Here is a 25639-nt window from a genome sequence, read left to right as displayed (position 1 = left end):
GATAATCCCGTCGAGCATAGCCGCACTAAGCACATAGCCATTCGGTATCACTTTTTAAAGGATCACCAACAAAAGGGAGATATCGAGATTTCTTACATTAATACTAAAGATCAATTAGCCGATATCTTTACCAAGCCACTTGATGAACAAACTTTTAACAAACTTAGGCATGAGCTAAATATTCTTGATTCTAGGAACTTCTTTTGCTAATTTGCACACATAGCTAATTTATGTACCTTTGATCATGTCTCTTTCATATGCTATGACTAATGTGTTTTCAAGTATATTTCAAACCAAGTCATAGGTGTATTGAAAGGAATTTGGAATCTTCGGCGAAGACAAAGGCTTCCACTCCGCAACTCATCCTTTGCCGTCGCTCCGTGCATCTCTCCATCTTTTAGGGGAGAGTTCAAAGCAAAAGGACTTCGTCTTTGGTATAATCTTCACTCATTTATTTATGACCAAAGGGGGAGAGAGTATTACAAAGGGCTTATATCTCACTCAAAGTATCCGTTTTTGGCGATTCATGCCAAAGGGGGAGAAAGTATGAGCCCAAAGCAAAAGGACCGCACCACCACCCTAATTTTACAAATGATTTTCAATTGGTATATTTCAAATTGGTATCTTATTGTGTTCAAAAGGGAGAGCAAGTAGTATTTTAAAATTTGATATCTTAAAAACCCTCTTGAACACTAAGAGGAGAATTTATTGAGGGGGGTTTTGTTTTAGTCAAAGGAAAAGCATTTGAAACAGGGGGAGAAAATTTCAAATCTTGAAGATGCTTTGCAAAATCTTATTCATTTACCTTTGACTATTTGCAAAAGAACTTTGAAAAGGATTTACAAAAGAATTTGCAAAAACAAAACATGTGGTGCAAGCGTGGTCCAAAATGTTAAAAACAAAGAAACAATCCATGCATATCTTAGGAGTAGTTATATTGGCTCAATTCCAAGCAACCTTTGCACTTACATTACGCAAGCTAGTTCAATTATGTACTTTCATATTTGCTTTGGTTTGTGTTGGCATCAATCACCAAAAAGGGGGAGATTGAAAGGGAATTAGGCTTACACCTAGTTCCTAAATAATTTTGGTGGTTGAATTGCCCAACACAAATAATTGGACTAACTAGTTTGCTCTAGTGTATAAGTTATACAGGTGCCAAAGGTTCACTCTTAGCCAATAAAAAGACCAAGTATTGGGTTCAACAAAAGAGCAAAGGGACAACCGAAGGCACCTCTGGTCTGGCGCACCGGACTGTCCGGTGTGCCACTGGACAGTGTCCGGTGCACCACCGGACAGTGTCCGGTGCACCAGAGGACTCCAAGTCAAACTCATCACCTTCGGGAAAATCCAGAGGCGCTCCGCTATAATTCACCGGATTGTCCGGTGCTCCAAGGAACGACGCCTCAGGAACTCGCCAGCTTCGGGAATTCGCAACGGCCAGTCCGCTATAATTCACCGGACATGTCCGGTGTACACCGGACTGTCCGGTGTGACATCGAAGCAACAGATATTTCGGCGCCAACGGCTACCTGCAGCGCATTAAATGCGCGCCAGCGCGCGCAGAAGTCAGGCACGCCCATACTGGCGCACCGGACATGTACTGTAGAGTGTCCGGTGCGCCACCGGACATCCAGGCGGGCCCAGAAGACAGAGCTCCAACGGTCGGAACCCAACGGCTTTGGTGACGTGGCTGGCGCACCGGACATGTCCGGTGCACCATGCGATAGACAGCCCCACCAAACGGCTAGTTTGGTGGTTGGGGCTATAAATACCCCCAACCACCCACCATTCATTGCATCCAAGTTTTCCCACTTCAACTACTTACAAGAGCTCTAGCATTCAATTCTAGACACACCCAAGTGATCAAATCCTCTCCAAATTCCACACAACGCCTTAGTGATTAGTGAGAGAGATTTGTTTGTGTTCTTTCGAGCTCTTGCGCTTGGATTGCTTCTTCTCTTTCTCAATCTTTCTTGAGACCAAACTCACTTGTAATTGAGGCAAGAGACACCAATTGTGTGGTGGTCCTTGCGGGAACTTTGTGTTCCAAGTGTTTGAGAAGAAGAAGCTCACTCGGTCCGAGGGACCGTTTGAGAGAGGGAAAAGGTTGAAAAAGACCCGGCCTGTGTGGCCTCCTCAACGGGGAGTAGGTTTGCGAGAACGGAACCTCGGTAAAACAAATCCACGTGTCTCACTCTTTATTCGCTCGTGATTTGTTTTGCTCCCTCTCTCTCGGACTCATTTCTATTTCTAACGCTAACCCAGCTTGTAGTTGTGATTAACATTGTAAATTTCAGTTTCGCCCTATTCACCCCCCCTCTAGGCGACTATCAATGGTCCCTCCACGCTCGAAGCACAACCGGTCGCATTCAAGGCAACGAAGGAGAAAAAGGAGGAGTCTACATCAAGTAGACAACCCATCGACGCCTCTAAGCTCGACAATGAGGAGATGGCGCTCATCATCAAGAGCTTCCGCTAAATCCTCAAGCAAAGGAGGGGGAAGGATTACAAGCCCTGCTCTAAGAAAGTTTGCTACAAGTGTGGTAAGCCCGGTCATTTTATTGCAAAATGTCCACTATCTAGTGACAGTGACAGGGGCGACGACAAGAAGGGCAAGAGGAGAGAAAAGAAGAGGTACCACAAGAAGAGGGGCGGCGATGCCCATGTGTGCCGCAAGTGGGACCCCGACGAGAGCTCCACCGACTCTTCCTCCGACGAGGACGCCGCCAACATCGCCGTCACCAAGGGCCTCCTCTTCCCCAACGTCGACCACAAGTGCCTCATAGCAAAAGATGGCAAAAGGAAGAAGGTAAAATCAAAATCCTCCACTAAATATGAAACCTCTAGTGATGAGGATAACTCTTGTGATGAGGAGGATAATTTGCGCATCCTTTTGCCAACCTAAACATGCAACAAAAAGAAAAATTAAATGAATTAATTAGTGCTATTCATGAGAAGGATGAACTCTTGGATTCTCAAGAGGACTTCCTAATTAAAGAAAACAAGAAGCATGTTAAGGTTAAGAATGCTTACGCTCTAGAAGTAGAAAAATGTGAAAAACTATCTAGTGAGCTAAGCACTTGCCATGATATTATTGCCAACCTTAGAAATGAAAATGCTAAAATAATTGCTAAGGTTGATTCAAATGTTTGTGATGTTTCAATTCCCAATCTTAGAGATGATAATGTTAATTTACTTGCTAAGATTGAAGAATTGAATGTCTCTCTTGCTAGCCTTAAGATTAAAAATGAAAGATTAATTGCTAAGGCTAAAGACTTAGATGTTTGCAATGTTACAATTTCCAATCTTAGAAGTGAAAATGACATTTTACATGCTAAGATCGTTGAACTAAAATCTTCCAAACCCTCTATATCTACTGTTGAGCATGTTTCCATTTGCACTAGATGTAGAGACATTAATGTTGATGCTATTCATGATCACCTAGCTTTAATCAAGAAACAAAATGATCACATAGCCCAACTTAATGCCAAAATTAATGAGCATGACTTGGAAAATGAAAATTTTAAATTTGCTAGAAGCATGCTCTATAGTGGGAGACGCCCTGGCATCAAGGATGGCATTGGATTCCAAAAGGAAGACAATGTCAAACTTAATGCCCCTCCTAAAAGATTGTCAAACTTTGTTAAGGGCAAAGCTCCCATGCCTTAGGATAACGAGGGTTACATTTTGTACCCTGCCGGTTATCCCGAGAGCAAAATTAGGAGAATTCACTCTAGGAAGTCTCACTCTAGCCCTAATCATGCTTTTATGTATAAGGGTGAGACATCTAGCTCTAGGCAATCAACCCGTGCTAAATTGCCTAAGAAGAAAACTCCTAGTGCATCAAATGATTCTAACATTTCATTTAAAACTTCTGATGCATCTTATGTTTTGACTAACAAATCCGGCAAGGTAGTTGCCAAGTTTGTTGGGGGCAAACACAAGGGATCAAAGACTTGTGTTTGGGTACCCAAAGTTCTTATATCTAATGTCAAAGGACCCAAAACCGTTTGGATACCTAAAATCAAGAACTAAATTTGTTTTCTAGGTTTATGCATCCAGGGGCTCAAGTTGGATCATCGACAGTGGGTGCACAAACCACATGACAGGGGAGAAGAAGATGTTCTCCTCCTATGAGAAAAACCAAGATCCCCAACGAGCTATCACATTCGGGGATGGAAATCAAGGTTTGGTCAAAGGATTGGGTAAAATAGCTATATCACCTGACCATTCCATTTCCAATGTTTTTCTTGTAGATTCTTTAGATTACAACCTGCTTTCAGTTTCGCAATTATGCAAAATGGGTTACAGCTGTCTTTTTACGGATACAGGTGTTACTGTCTTTAGAAGAAGTGATGATTCAATAGCATTTAAGGGAGTGTTAGAGGGTCAGCTATACTTAGTAGATTTTGATAGAGCTAAACTCAACACTTGCTTAATTGCTAAGACTAACATGGGTTGGCTCTGGCATCGCCGACTAGCACATGTTGGAATGAAGAATCTTCACAAGCTTCTAAAGGGAGAACACATTTTAGGACTAACAAATGTTCATTTTGAGAAAGACAGGATTTGTAGCGCATGTCAGGCAGGAAAGCAAGTTGGTGTTCATCATCCACATAAGAACATCATGACGACTGACAGGCCACTCGAGCTCCTACACATGGATCTGTTCGGCCCGATAGCTTACATAAGCATCGGCGGGAGTAAGTACTGTCTAGTTATTGTGGATGATTATTCTCGCTTCACTTGGGTGTTCTTTTTGCAGGAAAAATCTCATACCCAAGAGACCTTAAAGGGATTCTTGAGACAGGCTCAAAATGAGTTCGACTTAAGGATCAAGAAAATTAGAAGTGACAACGGGACGGAGTTCAAGAACGCTCAAATTGAAGGCTTCCTTGAGGAGGAGGGCATCAAGCATGAGTTCTCTTCTCCCTACACTCTACAACAAAATGGTGTAGTGGAGAGGAAGAATAGAACTCTATTGGACATGGCAAGAACCATGCTTGATGAGTACAAGACTTCGGATCGGTTTTGGGCCGAGGCGGTCAACACCGCTTGCTACGCCATCAACCGGTTATATCTACACCGAATCCTCAAGAAGACATCATATGAACTCCTAACCGGTAAAAAGCCCAATGTTTAATATTTTAGAGTCTTTGGTAGCAAATGCTTTATTCTTGTTAAAAGAGGTAGAAAATCCAAATTTGCTCCTAAGGCTGTAGAAGGTTTTTTACTAGGATATGATTCAAACACAAGGGCATATAGAGTCTTTAACAAGTCTTCTGGACTAGTTGAAGTTTCTTGTGACATTGTGTTTGATGAGACTAACGGCTCTCAAGTAGAGCAAGTTGATCTTGATGAGCTAGGTGATGAAGAAGCTCTGTGCGTCGCGCTAAGGAACATGTCCATTGGGGATGTGTGTCCTAAAGAATCCGAAGAGCCTCCACAAGCACAAGATCAACCATCTTCCTCCATGCAAGCATCTCCACCAACTCAAGATGAGGATAAGGCTCAAAATGATGAAGGAGAAGATCAAGAAGTTGAGCCACCTCAAGAGGAGAGCAATGATCCAGGGGGAGATACTCATGATCAAGATGAGGAAGATGAACAAGTTCCAAGACCGCCACACCCAAGAGTCCACCAAGCAATACAACGAGATCACCCCGTGAACACCATTCTCGGCGATATACAAAAGGGGGTAACTACTAGATCTCATGTTGCTCATTTTTGTGAACATTACTCTTTTGTTTCCTCTATTGAGCCACATAAGGTAGAGGAGGCACTTCAAGATTCGGATTGGGTGGTGGCGATGCAAGAGGAGCTCAACAATTTCACTAGGAATAAGGTATGGCATTTAGTTCCACGTCCTAACCAAAATGTTGTAGGAACCAAGTGGGTCTTCTGCAACAAGGAAGATGAGCATGGTGTGGTGACAAGGAACAAAGCCCGACTTGTGGCCAAGGGATATTCACAAGTCGAAGGTTTGGATTTCGGTGAAACCTATGCACCCGTAGCTAGGCTTGAGTCAATTCACATTTTACTTGCCTATGATACTTACCATGGCTTTAAGCTTTATCAAATGAACGTGAAAAGTGCCTTCCTCAATGGACCGATCAAGGAAGAGGTCTATGTTGAGCAACCTCCCGGCTTTGAAGATAGTGAGTACCCTAACCACGTATATAAACTCTCTAAGGCACTTTATGGGCTCAAGCAAGCCCCAAGAGCATGGTATGAATGCCTAAGAGATTTTCTTATCGCTAATGGTTTCAAAGTCGGAAAGGCCGATCCTACTTTATTTACTAAAACTCTTGCCAATGATTTGTTTGTATGCCAAATTTATGTAGATGATATTATATTTGGGTCTACTAACGAATCTACATGTGAGGAATTTAGTAGGATTATGACACAAAAATTCGAGATGTCGATGATGGGGGAGTTAAAGTACTTCTTGGGATTTCAAGTGAAGCAACTCCAAGAGGGCACCTTCATTAGCCAAACGAAGTATATTCAACACATTTTAAACAAGTTTGGGATGAAGGATGCCAAGCCCATCAAGACACCCATGGGAACCAATGGGCATCTCGACCTCGACACGAGAGGTAAATCTGTAGATCAAAAGGTATACCGGTCGATGATAGGTTCTTTACTCTATTTATGTGCATCTCGACCGAATATTATGCTTTCCGTATGCATGTGTGCAAGATTCCAAGCCGACCCTAAGGTAGCTCACCTTACGACCGTAAAACGGATCTTGAGATATTTAGTTTATACTCCTAAGTTTGGGCTTTGGTATCCTAGGGGATCCACATTTGATTTAATTGGTTATTCGGATGCCAATTGGGCGGGGTGTATCCCGTTGAGCATAGCCGCACTAAACACATAGCCATTCAGTATCATTTTCTAAGGGATCACCAACAAAAGGGAGATATCGAGATTGCATATATTAACACCAAGGAACAATTAGCCGATATCTTTACCAAGCCACTAAATGAACAAACATTTAACAAACTTAGGCATGAGCTAAATATTCTTGATTCTAGGAATTTCTTTTGATGCTTTTGCATACATAGCTCATTAATATACCTTGATCATGTCTCTTTTATATGCTATGACTAATGTGTTTTCAAGTGTATTTCAAACCAAGTCATAGATTGAAAGGGAATTGGAGTCTTCGGCGAAGACAAAGGCTTCCACTCCACTCCATCGAAATGACTCATCCTTCGCCGTCGCTCCGCACCACTCTCCGTCTTTGGTATAATCCTCACTCATGTTATTGTTTGCCAAAGGTGGAGAAAGTAGTTATAAGGGCTTATATTTCACTCAAGTATCTGTTTTTGGCGATTCATGCCAAAGGGGGAGAAAGTATAGCCCAAAGCAAAAGGACCGCACCACCACCAATTTTCAAAATTTGAGTTAAGAAAAGATTTTTGAAATAATGAATTTTTCAATTGGTATCTTATTTTTGATAGAATTTCAAATTGGGACACCCTCTTCAAAAACTAATATCTAAAACCCTCTTGAACACTAAGATGAGGATTTTATTAAGGGGGAGTTTTGTTTAGTCAAAGGAAAAACATTTGAAACAGGGGGAGAAATATTCAAATCTTGAAAATGCTTATCAAAATCTTATTCTTTTACCTTTGACTATTTGCAAAAGACTTTGAAAAGAATTTACAAAAGAATTTGCAAAACAAAACAAGTGGTGTAAGCGTGGTCCAAAATCTTAATATGAAAAGAAAGCTATCCATGCATATCTAGTAGAAATATATATTGGTTTCATTCCAAGCAACCTTTGCACTTACAAATATGCAAACTAGTTCAATTATGCACTTCTATATTTGCTTTGGTTTGTGTTGGCATCAATCACCAAAAAGGGGGAGATTGAAAGGGAAATAGGCTTACACCTTTTCCTAAATTGATTTTGGTGGTTGAATTGCCCAACACAAATAATTGGACTAACTAGTTTGCTCTAGTCTATAAGTTTTATAGGTGCCAAAGGTTCACAATAAGCCAATAAAAAGACCAAGAAAGGGTTCAAACAAAGAGAGCTAAAGACATCCCAAAAGGCACCCTGGTCTGGCGCACCGGACTGTCCGGTGTGCCACCGGACAGTGTCCGGTGCACCACCGAACAGTGTCCGGTGCACCAGGAAATTCGAAGCTGAACTTGCCACCTTCAGAAAAATGGGAGGCCGCTCCGCTATAATTCACCGGACTGTCCGGTGTGCCAGCGGAGCAACGGCTACTTCGCGCCAACGGTCGACTGCAACCGCATTAAATGCGCTACAGTGCGCGGCAGAGTCAGAGCACGCACAGGAGGCGCACCGGACAGTCTACAGGACCTGTCCGGTGCACCACCGGACAGCCCAGAGGCCCCACCAGTCAGAGCTCCAACGGTCAGAACCCAACGGCCTGCTGACGTGGCTGGCGCACCGGATAGTGTCCACTGGCGCACCGGACTATCCGGTGCGCCATGCGACAACAGCCTTCCAACGGCCACTTTTGGTGTTTGGGGCTATAAATACCCCGAACCACCCCACATTCAATGGCATCCAAGTTTTCCACCTTCAACACATTACAAGAGCTATAGCATTCAATTCTAGACACAACCAAAGAGATCAAATCCTCTCCCAAGTCCGGAATCACTCCAAATCAAATAGTGACTAGAGAGAACGACATTTGTGTTCATTTGAGCTCTTGCGCTTGGATTGCTTCTTTTCTTTCTCATTCGTTCTTGTGATCAAACTCAATTGTAACCGAGGCAAGAGACACCAATTGTGTGGTGGTCCTTGCAGGAACTTTGTGTTCCGTTTGATTGAGAAGAGAAGCTCACTCGGTCTAAGTGACCGTTTGAGAGAGGGAAAGGGTTGAAAGAGACCCGGTCTTTGTGACCACCTCAACGGGGAGTAGGTTTGTAAGAACCGAACCTCGGTAAAACAAATCATCGTGTCTCACTCTTTATTTGCCCGCGATTTGTTTTTCATCCTCTCTCTCGGACTCGTTCATATTTCTAACGCTAACTCGGCTTGTAGTTGTGCTTAAGTTTATAAATTTCAGATTCGCCCTATTCACCCCCCCTCTAGGCGACTTTCACATCCGTCTCAGGCTGCTAGCGCCGTCCGCCTACAAGCGTCGTCCGGACAGGCCGCCACAGCCACAGACCCGCAGTCCGCTCGTCCCTCGTCACTACGGCACTGCCTCGGCGAGTCGGCGTCCAGCACGGGCGCGACACTTCGGCAGCGCTCTGCGCTCCTGCAGTCCTACCGACCTGCCATAGTGCCATCGGTGGCGCACAACACAACGGTCAGCGCCTCACCGGAGCAGCGGAGCAGCGGAGCAAATCCAGTCCAGGCCATCGGTGCACAGCGCCGTGCCGCCGCAGCGCGCTCTGGCTCTCCGCGCTGCAGGCTGCAGCAGTAGAGCAGCTCGGTCCTCGCTCCTCGGTGGCTCGGTGCTCACCTGCGGGCTGCCCGACTGGGCCGGCGCTGCTTAGCCTGCTCTGGCCTCTGGTCGGGGTCCCTGCGTGCTCCACTGCTCCGCTGCTCGCTCCAAGAATATGGCAAAGAATATGGCCCAAAAAAGTATCTCTCTAATTCTCTATATTATGTGAACATTCCACTGTTTTAATGTCTTTTATTTATCTAATACATGTTATATGCTTCGTAAAATGACAGATTTAAAGAGCTATTTCAGTCAAGCTTCTAGTGAAAGTGGACCAAGCACTCGCGCTAGTGGAGTTTGCAATGAACTCGAAATACAAGTTGGAGTTCAAGTGAATAATAATGAAGATGCCAATGGTGAAAATGTTAATGGTCAAGTCGAAGGTATAAATCAGTTCAATCCGGATCACATTATTTCTGATCCGGGACTTCGTATTCCAATCGATTCTTTTGCTCCTAATATTAGAGATGATGTTACAAGGGCTTTCATAGCTAAAGGTCCGACTCAACCAATTGGTCATAACTTTCCTCAGTCACATGACAAAAGGAGCTTTCAAAAACATTGGTTTAGACAACATAGTTGGTTGGAATATAGTGTGGAGAAGAATAAGGCTTATTGCTTCTATTGTTACCTTTTTAAGCATGATTGAATGGATGATAAATTTTGCCATGATGCATTTACAAAAGTTGGCTTCTCACAATGGAAAAATGTTTATACGGCATTTCCAAAACATGTTGGTGGGCCTAATAGCATACACAATACTGCAGCGACAACATTCCATGATTTTTGTAACCAAAGGTCAAGTGTTAGTCATAAGGTTGCAAATTATAGTAAAGATGTATTGATCAAATATGAGACACGGTTGGAAACTTCCTTAAGTATTGTTAGTCTTCTTGCATTGCAAGCTGAATCATTCCGGGGACATGATGAGACTAGTACTTCCTTAAACAACGGGAATTTTTTTAGAATTTCTTGATTGGTACAAACAAAGGAATGAAGAGGTAAGAAGAGATTTTGATGAGTTGTGTCCCAAAAATGCTAAGATGACTTCGGGGACGATTCAAAAAGAACTTGCAAACTGTTGTGCAGAAGAAGTCACACGAGCAATTAAAGAAGAAATGGGGGATTGTTTATTCTCTGTTCTTGTTGATGAATCCCGTGATATATCGGTTAAAGAACAAATGGCTATTGTTGTGAGATTTGTCAATAAAAAGGGTGAAGTAATAGAAAGATTTTTGGGCATCAAGCATGTCAAGGGTACAACATCAGAATCATTGAAGAAAGCATTAGTTGAGATGATAAGTGATCATGGATTAGTTGTTTCAAAACTTAGTGGGAAGGGGTATGATGGTGCTTCTAATATGAGAGGTGAATTTAATGGTCTTCAAAAATTAATTCGAGATGAGAACCCATTTGCTTTCTATGTTCATTGTTTTGCTCATCAATTGCAATTGATTGTTGTTGCTGTCTCAAAATGTTGTTCATCACTTGAGGATTTGTTTGAGTATGTAACATCCATTGTGAATAGCACTTGTGCTTCTTGCAAAATAAAGGATATATTACAACATAAGCATCATTTGAATCTCTTATCAAAGTTAGAGAGTGGAGAAATTTCATCAGGGAGAGGCAAACAACAAGAAACATCATTGTCAAGACCTGGAGATACAAGATGGGGATCTCATTACAAGACTTTGCTTCGTATTGAGTCCATGTGGGAATCAGTGATAGAAGTTTTAGAAATTGTGCACCAAGATGAGCGTAATCCATCAGGTGCAGGTGGCTTTGTTGGAAAAATGGAGTGTTTCAGCTTTGTGTTTATGATGAAGATGATGTTACAGATCCTCCGTATCACAAATGAGCTTTCTCTTCTCTTGCAAAGAAAGGATCAAAACGTTGTCCAAGCCATGTCTTTGGTTGTTGATGTGAGAACATGTTTGATAAATTTGAGAAATGATGGTTGGGAGCCATTGTTGGAAGAAGCCACAACATTCTGCCTGGCAAATGATATCCCAATACCAAATATGAGTGATGTTGTACCACGATTTGGTCGATCAAGAAAAGGTGGGAGAAATAATATTACCACAGAGCATTTTTATCGTTTTGATACTTTCTATGCTGCTATAGATTCTATCACCACAGAGTTTGATCATCGCTTTAATGAGCTATCTCAAGAGTTGCTTCTGTGTTTTTCTTGTCTTGACCCAAGGTATTCGTTCTCTAAGTTTGATGTGGATAAGCTTGCTCGGCTCGCGGATATCTATTCTGATGATTTTTCTTTTGATGATTGCAAGACTATAAAAGATCAGCTAAGAATATTTATTATTCATGTACGAAGAAATGAAGAGTTCAAAGCTTGTTGTGATCTTGCTAGTCTATCAAAGACAATGGTTCAACTTGAGAGGCATATTGTGTTTCCACTGGTATATCGACTTATTGAGTTAGCATTGTTGTTACCGGTGGCGACTGCAACAGTGGAAAGGGCCTTCTCAGCTATGAAGATCATTAAGACTGAGTTGCGCAACAAGATGTCCGATGGTTGGTTAAATGACTTGATGGTGTGCTACATTGAAAGAGAGATTTTTAAAGGACTGGACCTTCAGAAAATCAAGAAGGCATTTTAAAATAAGAAAACTAGACAAATGCAATTGCCTAGATCTCCTAGAACTAGACTCAACTAAAGGTATATTCTTATTTCACTTGTTCAACAATTTTTAATTCAATTTTCCATTCGTAACTCATTTTTCTTTTTTTCTAGAATTTATGCGCTATATGGCATTTGGTTGTAAATGGATTGTAATCAAGATGACTATTAAATAAGGTATTTTCAACATCTATTACTTATTTTATAGCTACAAGTTATTTTAAAATGTGTCATAAATTTTTATTCTTCGTTGCGTTAGCAACACCTAAATTTTCTGGCGTCCTCCACCACTGCTCCTAGTCGCTGTAGCCGTTGCTGCCTGTTCGTCGTCTAGAGGGAGAGTGCTGAGCGGCTGTTGACCTGTTGTGTTGGGGCTGGGCGCTGGCTGCCGGGGGCAGGCCGTGGCAGGTGGCCGGCTGGCCAGGCGCGTCTGCTATGCAGGAGGAGGGAGGGAGGCAGGGAGCTGAGCTGCACCGTCGCCGTGTGCGGTTGCTGACCTTTTGTGCTGTGTCGAGTGCTGTGTCGAAGTCTACAAGTGGTTATCTATCTCTCCCATCAAGTTTAAATTTTTAGGTTGGACTGTCGGTACATGTAACTTAATATCGAATCCTGGCTAACATAATTAAAATAAAATAATTGTTTCTCGCTCCTATGTTCCACATCATAGACCTAAAAGAGGCTCGACCTGAGATGACTCAGAAGAGGCTCGACATGAGGGGAGTGTTAAAATATAATATAAGTGAATTGTCCACCTCCTCGTATCAGCTTAAGGGTTATGTTGTTGGTTGGTAAATGCAACTTAATATGATATCAGAACTAGAGGTCATGAGTTCGAATCCTGGTTAGCACAATTAAATAAAATAATTGTTGCTCGCTTCTATATTCCACGTCAGAGACCTAAAAAAGAGGCTCGACATGAGGGGGTGTTGAAATATAATATAAGTGAATTTCTCAGCTCCTTCTATCAGCTTAAGCTTTTGGGTTGAATTGATTGGTGCATGCAACTTAATATGATATCAGATTCAGAGGTCTCGAGTTTGAATCCTGGTTAACACAATTAAATAAAATAATTGTTGTTCGCTCTTATATTCCACGTCAAAAACATAAAAGAGGTTCGACGTGAGAGGGAGTGTTAGAATATAATATAAGTGAATTGTCCACCTCTTTCTATCAGCTTAAGCTTTTGAGTTGAACGGGCTAGTGCGTCCACTCTAACATGGTATCAAAGACAGATGTCTCGAGTTCAAATCCTAGCAGAGGCTGTATTTGTGTCTCCACCCATTTATTTCCACGTTTGTGCCTTTCTCTCTTGTTGCACGGAGTGGGGTGTTGAAGTGTATAAGTGGATTGTCTACCTTCTCCCATCAGTTTAAGCTTTTGGGTTGAATTGGTTAGTGCGTCCACTGTAATATTGCCCACTGGTCGCAGGGCCTGAGATCCGGCCGCCGGAGCTGGGCCATGGGCAGTGGCGGTGCGAGAGGAGGGAGGCACGAGGCAAGGAGCTAGCTGTCGGTTGGAGGCTGGAGCAGTGGAGCCTGGAGCACAGGAGCCGGAGGCGAAGGCTGGAGACGGCTAGCGGCTGCACACTGCAGTTGCGCTCGCTATGGTTTGGGTGGCTGGTGGCTTGAGTAGTGACCGTGTGGGGGCTATCATCGGCGATTGGGACCACTTCTAACTGGGGTGCGGAAGGGCGAGCCTGGACGCATGCTTTGGCTAGCGGGCTATGCCTCCGCCACTGGATACTATCATAAGCGTCACAGAAGACTCATACACCATAAGCCGCTTGATACCGAGTGAAACAACAATGTGTAATCCATGTATCATAGCTTCATACTCAGCTACATTATACGAAATTGGGAAGAGAAGTTGTAGCACTTACTTTGATCGGGTCATGCACACACCGAGTCAGGTCGAAGGCGTGCTGGATCAGATTGCCAACGACCTCCCTAACTCTCCGGATGAAGAAGCCTACTGGCAAATCCTCAATCATGTGGTAAATCATCTTCTCCCGTCGGTTCATCAAGAGAGGGATATGCGCTACCGACAACACACTACGCGGTGTACCACATAGTACTTTTTGTGGTCAACAAGATCGATGATAGCTCGATGGTTCGTGTAAAGCACGACATGACTCAAAGATCTATATAGGTTTGAGCCACTAAGATGCGTAATGCCCTATGTCCAGTGTGATGCTGAGATGGAATTGCTCTTGAGTTCAGGGTTACAGAGTAGATGCCATCTATATTCTTGCTATGCCTATCCGAGGATCCAATCGTTTCGTAGGGGTTCCTAACCCGCCTTATATTCCAATGGGCCACCTCACTGATGATCTTCTTTTAGTGGTGATTGTGAAACTTGTGAGATTTATGTTTATGAGTGTTGGTGATATTTGTGTTTGTGAAACTTGTTGATGTTGGTAATACTTTGTGTTGATTTTTGAGATACATGTGATATGTATGTTTGTGAGATACTTGGTGTTGGTGATATTTATGTTGTGAAACTTGTTGATGTGGTGCTATTTGTGAGATATGTGGTGTTGGTGATACATGTGATGATTATGTAATATATGTGATGTCAATGATATATATTTTTTGTTTGTTTGGATGAAAAAACAAAAAACAAATAAAAAGAGGCTTTGCAAGCACTTTACCGAGTGTAACACTCGGCAAAGAATTTTTTTGCCGAGTGCATTGACCATAGCACTCGACAAAGAGAGCACACCTAGGAACCGGTAAAGCCTCTTTGTCGAGTGCTAGCCAGCGCACTTGGCACAGAGACTAACGTGGGGGGCCCACTGAAGCTTTCTTTGCCGAGTACCAGGCAGACAGACACTCGTCAAAGAAGCTCCATTTGCCGAATGTTAGCTTACGACTCTCGGCACAGAGGGTGACGTGGGGCCCATTGGAGCTCACTTGACGAGTGCCAGACCAGTAGGCACTCGGCAAAGACGCCTTCTTTGTCGAGTGCTCGTGAGCACACTCGGCAAAGGCTCTGTCACGTCACTTGGTGTTGTCACGACGACTTTTTTTGTCGAGTGTCCGACATAAAGAACTTGGCAAAAAGACGGTTGCCCATGTACAGTTCACCGAGTCCTCTTTACCAGCGTTTGCCGAGTGTTATCGAGGCAAAGGAGTCTGTTCTGGAGTGACAATAGAGAAACTCAAATACTTTCTCTTATTCACCAATGTCTACAGCCTTACCTTTATTTATATTTAATATATATAGCCAGCAGGGGCAACCCCTCTTTCCTTGTTCCTAAAAACACTAGTAGTGCCATAATACTTGTGTTTCTTTTTTTTCTTTTTCTTTCAAAGCATTTAATCATGTATATGGAGCGGAAGAATTGCAACGACCACAGCCTTGATTGATACCACCTTGAATGGACAAACATTGCAGAACGTGTTCTTCTAACGTCATGGAGAAAAACAGAGGGCGCGTATGTAATGTATCCATCCATCCGTATCCGATTCGCTAGGTTCTGAAGAGCTCGAGGCAGTGCTCCTGGTCCAGGTTCCTGCTCCAGAACTTGGCGTAGTACTTGTCGTACGTGTAGTTCCTGTACACGGCCGGGGTGTCCTCGGTGACGAGCTTCCGCGCGGGGCCGAGCACGACGTGGTTGCACGGGCACAGGAACGACGCCACGGACATGCGCTCCCGGTCCGAGTTCACCACCGCGCGGTGCCACACGCTCCGGTACTGCCCGTTGCTCAGCGCCTGCAACGCAACATCGGAGGATGATTCAGTTCAGAAGCATGTTCTGCTTCGCTCTGTCGCTGTCTCAGCCTCGCCGAGACCGGCCGCGACATGGGAGCTAGGGAACAGAGACAGAGCGGATAGTAGTGATAATTACGCGCGCACACACACCTGCAGCTGGTCGCCGATGTTGATGATGAGCGCGCCGGGCTGCGGGTTGACGGCGACCCACTGGCCGGCGTGGAGCACCTGCAGGCCGGCGACGTCCGGGTCCATGAGCAGGATGGTGAGCGCGTTGGGGTCGGTGTGCGCCGGGAGGCCGTAGGTGAGCTCCGGCTCCGGGCACGGCGGGTAGAAGTTGACCGCCATGTGCTGCTCCTGCTCCCCCAGCGCTTCCTTCATGTAGCTCGCCTCTAGGCCCAGGCTCTCCGAGATCGCGGCGTACAGCCTGAACCCGAGCTCCCGGACCTCCTTGCAGTAGGTGCCCATGGTCTCCCTGGTACGGTCGTGCGGGCGTGATAGTGTCAGACATGTCGTAGTCGTCTGATACCAATACCATTACACGTACGTCTACGAAAGAAAGGGCACTACACTGCAATGCAATGCAACATCAATGTCCCGAGCCACGCACGGGACAGAGACACGTCTGCTGGATGATTCCTAGTCAACTTGTAAACTTTGAGAGTGGTGGCTACTTTTCCTTTTGACACTCCGTGGCGCTGTCCACACTGCACAGGCTATTCGGCATGTGCTTCTTTCAGCTTGTGGCTGCGGCGCAGTTAGACGTGTTAATTTAATTTACCTCTGCTAGTGCTAGTGCTAGCTCACGATTGGACTTTTCGCGTGGCAATGTGTCCCTTTGCCGTATCCTTGAAATTAAAAACCAAAGAGCCGGAGCTGTCCCCTTCCCCTTCTCTCTCGACCTCGAGTGAGTGACGCTGCGTGTGTTAAAGCAACATTGGTGACAGAAATCGCCCATGCATGTCTCGGTGTCCCACTCCCGGTTTATGAGTAGGGGTGGAGGGTGGTAGTTAATGAGGATGTTGAAATAGAGTGGCGAAGGACGCAAAATGATTCGATCTTATGTACAATGGCAATGGCAATTGGATCATGTTTTAAAAATTTGGATGACAGAAAACTAGAGAATCTGGGAATACAATCCGGATTGAACTAGGGAAATTTATGGATTTATATAAATCTACTCAGTTTCTATACCCGTTAGAAACTGATATTGTAATTGCGATTTTATTCACCATTTTTCAGCTTTGTAATTTTACACCTCTGTTTTAAAAACGAAGCTGACGTTTGCCCTCCCCCTCTTAACACCGTAAGTGAAAATTAGAATTAAGAAAAAAAAGTTACAATCACAATTACAAGGTGAGAGAACAGGTATATAATAACAATTAACACTAAAAATTCACTAACCGTGTTAAGAGGAGGGGACAAACAACAACTTTAATTCGTTTTCAAAACTGAGGGGTAAGACCATAAAGTTGAAAAACAAGGGTAAATCACAATTGCAATACCCGAGAAAGGTGTAATCACAGTTGTCCCTTTTTATTTGGCCTAACTTGATGCTTGTCCTATTCTCGGCCTTAGACCGACTCCAGGAGCTTACTCAAATGACCGTGCAAAACAGTGTTTTGTACTATTTTGTATTGTAGAAGATTTTATTGTTTGTAGAGTGGAATTTGAATATATCGATAAGAATGAATAACCAACCGATGACTGCATGCTGAATTGCCGAAACACTTGCATCGACAGTGGCATGAATCACGCTGTTCTGTTTTTCATATATCCTTTTGTGCGATGCCTATCTTGCTACCACGTGAAAAAGGAAAGAACCAAATCATATATATATCTGATAGATTCTACGATGGCCTCGCTGTCTGTCTGTTTGCACTTTAATGGCTTGTTCGGTTAGCTCTCAATCCATGTGGATTGAGCGGGATTGGATGAGTTTGAATCCCAAACAGCTCAAACTTCTTCACAATTTTTTCCAATCCCATCCAATCCATGTGTATTGGGAATAACCGAACAAGCCCTAAAGTGTCAGCTCAAACCATGCCCATCAAAGGGTTTTTTTGTTTTGTTTTGTTTTGTTTTGTTTTGTTTCTGATGCTGTACCGCTGTACGCGGTACGCCACAACCTGGATGTCTGCACCCAAGAAAACAGGCACTCTCGCAGTGCCTAATTCGCGTGTATGCAGAGGGTTAATTTCCCTTCCTTTCTCGACAGCCTCGGACCGGTCCCGCCACCGCTGAAACGAGTTCTTTTCTTTTCCCCGTGAAAAAATTGGCTTGATTTTTATGAGTGACAACTGTCAAGTGTGCAGTTGCCCAAAGATGATGCCACTTTCTCTTTCTCCTGTCTTACGAAAAGAGCTTATAGAAAAGTTGTTTCTCCTGTTTGCTTATTCTTGGAAGGCAATGGTCCAAAATGCAAGTGGCTGTTGATTTCAGTATGGGACAATGCGTGGAGCGCTCTGCAGGAGCTCAAATTCTCAAAACCTACTATACAGATTGGGTATATGGGTTCCTCGGTCCTCCCTTATATTTCAATTAGTACACATTTGAAAGAAAAAGAGAGAGAGAGAGAGAGAGAGTAGTGTGCTTATGCCACTACAAGTGGAGTGGGTACCCAGTCGTCAGCCTCAGGTCGTTTCCTTTCCTAAAACTGAGCGTTTTCCTTTCTTTCGACCACTACGCATTTGAAAATTGAAATGCAGATGTCTACCTGAACTAATTTTCCCCCTACCAGAATGGTGGGCGTCATGAGCTACTTCCACTCCCCACATACTACTTCGCACTAGCAATTTGCCTCAGCTCGTTTTTAAATATAAAAAGTAATAATTGAATTCAAATCGTGGAAGCAGCCAACATACTTGAAATCGGGCGGGTTGGACGGCCAATCGGGCAGGAACTCGTCGAGGGGATGGCAGTGCAGGCGGAGGTAGTCGCGCCAGTTGTGCACCGTCTCCTTGCGCACGTTGAAGCTGGTGGACAGCCGGATCTTCCTGGCGGGGTCGTCGGAGTAGAGCTTGGCCTTCTCCTCGGGGGGCAGCCGGAAGAAGCCGCGCCCCGCGGCCATCACCGCCGCGACCAGGGCGGCGTGTATCCCGTGGTTGACGACCTGGAAGAAGCCGTGCGAGCGGCAGGCGTCGCCGACGGCGGCCACGACCGCGCCGCGGTCGGGGCTGCCCAGGTCCACGACGGGGATGCGCGCGCCGGTCACGACCTCCGCGAGGCGCGGGCGCTCCGGCTCCGGCCGCACGTAGCTCCCCGGCAGCGTGTCGTGCACGGCCGTCGACAGGAGGTGCTCCGCCATGCCGCCGGCGCCGTGCGTGCCTACGGAGGTCGGTCGGTCCTGCGCTGCGCTTGCGTGCAGCAGTCCGGCGCGGCAGCTTGGTGTCGTGCGCGGTTCCGCCTCCAGTCTCGCATGGCTCTCCCAGGGGCCGCCGTCGCGCGCTCTTTATAGCGGCCGGGAAGCCGGACGCGTAACTTGATGTCTGGTGGTGACTGCGCCGTGGCTCGGCGTGGGCGTTCCGGCAGGCAGCGGGCCCGTGGCGTCAGCCGTGACGACGCGACGACGACCGAGAAGAGGTTGACCCCCCGCGGTCGTTGGGTGGACTGATGACTGATATCCCCTCGCGTCATCGCCGTGGCGGTGAGTGACGTCACCACCCCTCCGCATCACGCCGTAACCGTGGCGGGCAAAGTAGTCCCTCGGCGGCGAGCTAAGCAGCCTCCGCGCCGGCACCAATGAAGCAGCATGTGGACGCGGTGGTTACGCTCCAGCGGCGGATCGCAGGATCCAAGAGGCACATGACAGAGTGGCTTGCCAGAGCGGCGGATTCCCCGTCGTGCGAGGATGTCTCGTCGACGCAACATCGGTCGGGTGCACCACCAACCAAGTCCAATCAGATCCACGTCCACGTGCTCTGCTGTATCGACGGCGTACACGGGAACCAACCATTGTATGCGGTGGTCCACGGCGAATGTGGATCCGCGATTTCGTTACTCGAGAATCTGGCGCATTGCGATTGCGAGCTTTTCGCACAATGGATGGCTAACGTTTCCTCGCCAAGTCGCCGTGTGCCAATCGATTCCATCCCATGCTTGTTCAAACACTCGAGTTTCCCTTCTGCTTTTGGAGGGACACCAGGATATTTTTCATGTTTTCTAATTGGGACCACGAAGCAATTCCATGTGTCGAACCCCGCACAATTTGCTCCTTACTTTACATTACTATAAGTTACTGCCCTCCGCCAGTCCTATCATATTTTATTCTAGTATCATATTATAAAGCATGCTATATCTAGACATACGTAAATCAATGCAGTAGTATTAGTGTTGATAGAGAGAATTAAATTTATTTTTTTATATTTGAATCAGATCGTGGTTACGCTTTATATATTAGGATAGAGGGAATATTTCTATAAGGCTAAAGAAGGTTGCATCTTTTTTAAAGGCCATCTACGTTTGATGGAAAAATAGACTAAGGAGTTGTTTGGTTTCTAGGGACTAATTTTTAGTCCATCTATTTTATTTCATTTTAGTCACTGAGTTGCCAAATACAGAAAATAAAATAGAGTTTTAATTTTCGTATTTGGCAATTTAGAGACTAAATTAGTAGTCCTCGTTGGAGCATCCACACAAGGGTGAGACTCTTTCTTGATCTGCGTAAGGATCAAGTATAGATTCATTCTTCGTCACTCCAGCACGATGAATTACCCCGTAGTCGTTTAAGCATTAGTTAGACCATCCACAATCTTCAACAGGTGATCACTAAACTCTCGGTCGCTACCAAGTCGTTTAGGTGATGTCGATCAACAAGAGTGACAAGCACAAACTCTCACTTGACCTGGGCAAGCCTTATAATAAAGATAGATATATATTTGCTACTCTATATGCACAAATAAATCCACTAATATCATCATTATCAAATCTCAAGCATCTCACTTGGCAAAGGTTCTTCCTTTCTCTTCATTGGGTTTTTTTAGCTGAACAAATGAGCAAGAGACCTCAATTGGATGAGTAGCTAGGGTATTTATAGCCCCATGGCATGGAACTAGTTGTTGCCCCTCCACTCACCTTTTATCGGGTGATCAAAAATATCTGGTGCACACCAATGTCCTACATGGAACATATCTGATGCATGTGGCTAAAACTAGACGTGAGTACTAATATCTGGTGCGTGTGAATTGGTGCTCACAAGACATGTCCGATGAGTGTAAAGCATCGAGGTGCATAGCTACAAATCTCTCTGAGTATCGTGTCCTGCGAGGTTTCCGCTGCATCACCAAATATATCTGGTGAGTACATTTGCTAGCAAGCAAGTTTGTAGCCTTCTCTAGGTGTTTTCTCTAGTGCATCATATCCAATGCACACGAGACACACTAGTGGTATCCCTCTATGCAATAGAACATGTTCTTGTCTAGTGCGCATGCACCACCACGAACTCGTCTGTTTCAAACACTCTTTGAGTTAGGTTTGATCTCAAACTTATATCGGGGTTTTCATGAAGATACATAGTATTCAATTTCACAAGTGTGCATCACCACTCATCACTAAAATACCTTGGTCAAGCTACCCATCCACACCCCCTTTATAGTATGGAAAAAGGAAAACAAAAAATCACATTGCTAATCTACACATCAATCAACTCCATCGACACTTAGAACAATTTGATACTTAACCCTTCTCGCTTATCCTCTTAAGACCAGAAATCTCTACTCCTTTAAAGCACCAGTTTCATGTGTCGTGCGTCGTGTGTCACGTGCGAAGCACGTAGATCTATTCCTCTCCCCGTTTCTCACCTACCAATGGGCCCAATACGCTATTTACACCATAGATGGGCCATGAGAAACCATCAAAGTCCAACATGATAGAAAACAACACACATCACAACGCTCCCACATAGACCACAACGAATGTGGATCCGCATTGCGTGATTTCGTTACTCGGCACTCGAGAATTTGGCGCATTGCGATTGCGATCTTTTCACACAATGGATGGCTAATGTGTCCTCACCAAGTCGTAGTGTGCCTGTGGCTAGAGACAAGACAATCAAGAGCATCCATTCCATTCCATGCTTGTTGAAACACTCGAGTTTCCCCTCTACTTTTGGAGGGACATCGGGATATTTCCTGTTCTCATTGGGCCACGAAGCAATTAATTCCATGTCCCGAACTGCACAATTTGCTCCTTGCTTTACACTACTATAAGTTATTGCCTCAGTCCTAGATGTAATCAAATTTTATTCTAATATCATAATATAAGATGTGCTCTCTCTAAACTTGCATACATCGATGCTAATCTACACATTAATCAACTCCATTGACACTTAGAACTATTCGATACTTAACATTCTCGCTTATCCTGTGAAGGCCAGAACTGAATACCATTAATGAGGGCACAAAATCTATACATGCTAAATCAATCATTATTATAATGACATAACTTATATTGCCTTTTGTAAAACACATGTTAGTGATAATAATATCAAGTTGTCATTAGTCCCAAAAGCCCAACTAGGAGTCAGATGCTTTCATTCTCTCTATTTTTGGTGGTTGATGACAACACAACCTCAAGTATGTGAAAGAAAATATTTGATGTTTTTAGTAAACTTGATGTTGGGGACTCGTTCTCAAATGCTATGAATTAAGAACAAGGCAACATAAAATGTTAAATGTTAATGCCCTTCGTCCAATGAAGCATTATTCCTTTAAGGATTAATGAACTTCGGACGAAGTTTAAAGACGACACAATTACGAAGGTTAAATCTTCGTAATTGAACTCTAATAGATTATATAAAATAATACGAAATATGAAGCATTAAAGACAAATAAATTATAAATGAACAACATCACTTTTATATTATCTCAATTTAATGTATTCAAATACTAAATACATTTATACCTCTGCCTTGACAAGGATTAATTCCCGATTGACGCGATTGCAATTACAGGAATGCGTGAACAGTAAAGGAATACTGTTCACTATTTATAGGCACGAGACACAGCCTGTGAGGAATTACAATCATGCCCCTCATAAGAGTTTACAACAACGACTCAAACACTTATGGACTAAAAGGTCATTCTACTTTTAAGTCGGTTTGAAATTCCGAAGCTTCATGAACAACAACCTTCGGTCATCACGTGCAGACAGCTTCAGCCGAAGCTGTTTCCTTCTGCAGGACCTTCGGCGACGAAGCATGGTCCCAACAGTAGCCCCTTCGCGGTGCTAGATCGTTTTTCGTAACGAGCTTGATCCGTGAAAAAAGTCTCTTAGGCTTCAGGAAGTCGAAGGTCCGAAAAACACCTTCCCTGAGCTCGTTGTCGAGAAACAATTTAGTTTCCAAGCGCGTAGCGGTCCCACCCTGCAGGGTTACTATTTGGCCTCTGTGGTCCACCGCGCAGCGGGTGTAAGCAGCTGTTTGCCTGGTGTAAAAATCCTGACGATTCACCTTCTTACCTGCAGCACTATATAAACAGACGGGTAGGTGTGAAGTTACCACAGCATTCATTGCTATTGCACTGTTTTGCTGCCAAAAATTTTAACCATAGCCAAAGCTTGACTCTCGCAATCAGACGAAGCTCCAGTTTGAAGCCTACTTCGTCAGAAGAAAAAACTTCGGAAGAAAAAGTTTTTAGTTCCCAAAAAATTCAGAATTAAATGGCCAGAGTGCGCTCTACCGCTAGGGTTGAGCGTGAGGGAGGCGAAGCTGAAGGATCGGAGACTGTTCCTATCTCCGAAGCGATGCAACGATCTGGACTGGTGACCTCGGAAGCAATCCGTACTGCCGAGACAGAGCAGACTGTTGCCGAGACAGAACAAGTTGTTGCCGAAGCGGAAGAAGGAAATATTGAGGAAGCTGATCCCGATGATGATTACCATATTGCCGTGCCAAGCAAACCCAGCCACTTGGACTTCGGAAAGTCGACTGTCTCCAAGGCTGATCTCTCCAAGATGGTGAAGTCGGGTTATTTCAGTGAGAATGAGAAGAAGCTACTTCGCTTCGGGGGGGGGAAGAAACTACCCCGAAGCCAGAAAAGGATGAAATAGTCATTTTCAAGAGCTTCCTAAAAGCTGGGTTGAGATTTCCCTTAAATAGGATGATCTCTGATGTGCTGCAAAGATTTGGCATCTATTTTCACCAACTGACTCCCAACGCGATTGTCAGGCTCAGCGTCTATATCTGGGCTCTCTGAAGCCAGGCGGTGGAGCCATTTGCCGACAGCTTCTGTCGAGTTCATGAGCTGCATTACCAAACTAAAGCCAGAAAAGATGGATTGCATGAAAATTTTGGTTGCTATAATTTTGCTTATCGGAAAACCACGAAGTTTCCCGTGATCAGCTACCGAAGCAAATGGCCGGCAGGCTAGAAATCAGAATGGTTTTATGTCAAAGTTGACGAAGACAAAGAGAAGCTGGTTCAGAGCCCTCTTGAACTAACCTTCGGAGAAACAAGACCCCGATGCAGAATGGAAGTAGAAGGTCCAACTTGGGCTGCACTGGGCGAATTCAAAATTATTGCAGAACATATTGGCACTAGAGATTTAGTGCAGGAATTCCTGGCCTTCAGGGTTTTTCCAACTATGAAAGAATGGACAATGCCGAAGCTTAAAGGGGAAAAGAAAAAAGGGAGAACTCGTCCGACTGCCCTACCATTATAAGTTCAAGAAATACTTTAAAGTACCCTGCCAAGAATGGCTTGATACAATTGAAATAATGAGTAATGAAATTCTTGGGAATTACTCTAAAAAAGAGGACCAACTGATGACAGCAGCCTTCGACACTCGGCCGAAACGAAGGCTGAACAGGGTACTTGATGCCATAGGATTTGAATATGCTGACTATGGTCGACTGGGCGGAGATGCTGGAGGCCCGAAGCGAAAAAGGATTGCCAGCGCTACTGACGAAGAAGTCGTCAAGGTAGCCAAAAAGAAAAAGAAAGATTCTGGAAATATTAGCGCTGAAGAGTTAAGTCCTGAGTCGAAGGTGGCTACGGCAAAAAAGAGAAAAAGTGCATCCCCAGAGCCGGAAACGCCGGTCCTAGAAGAAGATACTCCTGCTTCTCCTTCTGCTGTTGAAGTAGAAGAGATTATGAAGGTAATGACTGAACCCTTGCCTATCAAGCTAAGTCCGCTGGCATTGGAACTGACGAAGTTTTTTCAGAGGGACAAGGCAGCTTCGGCAGCAAAAAGTCCTGTGAAGGCGAAAAAGCGGAGAATTATTCAAGTGACGGATGTGATCCATCAGACGCCGCCACCGGTAACGGTGTCAAAAATTGTCTTTGCTGAAACTGCTGAAGCCGAAGCTACTGGAATAAAAACTGGTGAAGCTAAAACCGGCGAAGCCGAAGGTACCGGGGCCGAAGCCGGGGCCACCGAAGAGTCGAACCTGGAAACCACACTTGAGGTTATTGACGATATACTCCTGAAATTGGCTGAAGAAGAAACTACTGCAGTTGCGGTGAGCACGGCAACTGAAAAGGGGAAAGGGCAAATTGATGAAATTTCGGAAGAAGATTTTAACTTTCAAGATTTTCTTGGAGAAGAATTAACAGACGCTGAGAAAGAGGAGTTGAAAAAATATGCCATATCTTGCGGATATAAATCAGGGGCTATGCTATTTGGTGGGGTGAACGAAGGGAAACTAAGGTGCCTTCGGAACCGCACCGAGGCCAAAATTGTCAGAACCCTTTCCAAAAGCATTGGCTTGCCGAAGCTGGAAGCGGACTTGTGTCGTTATCAACGACACCACATTGCCGGAAGCTTGCTTTATGCTAACTTCAAGGTAACAAATATTTTTGTTATTTTATTACTATTATTATTAACTTTTGTGTCGTGTTCTAACG

At 44.5% G+C, this 25639-nt stretch overlaps 1 protein-coding gene across 1 annotated transcript; it reads right to left on the bottom strand.

Annotated features, from left to right (window-relative positions):
- Positions 1 to 15235: 15235 nt before the first annotated feature.
- LOC100284800 (uncharacterized) lies at positions 15236 to 19218 on the bottom strand. The gene is given in 3 exon segments (NM_001157695.1): positions 15236 to 15798; positions 15949 to 16273; positions 18663 to 19218. Coding segments are annotated over 3 exon segments (1011 nt in total). The 5' UTR covers positions 19106 to 19218; the 3' UTR covers positions 15236 to 15555.
- Positions 19219 to 25639: the final 6421 nt, after the last annotated feature.

The sequence above is a fragment of the Zea mays genome, chromosome 1 (assembly GCF_902167145.1).
Source record: "Zea mays cultivar B73 chromosome 1, Zm-B73-REFERENCE-NAM-5.0, whole genome shotgun sequence".
NCBI classification, from domain to species: Eukaryota; Viridiplantae; Streptophyta; class Magnoliopsida; order Poales; family Poaceae; genus Zea; species Zea mays.
The sequence above is the reverse complement of the archived record's forward strand: the minus strand, read 5'-3'. Positions and strand labels throughout refer to the sequence as shown.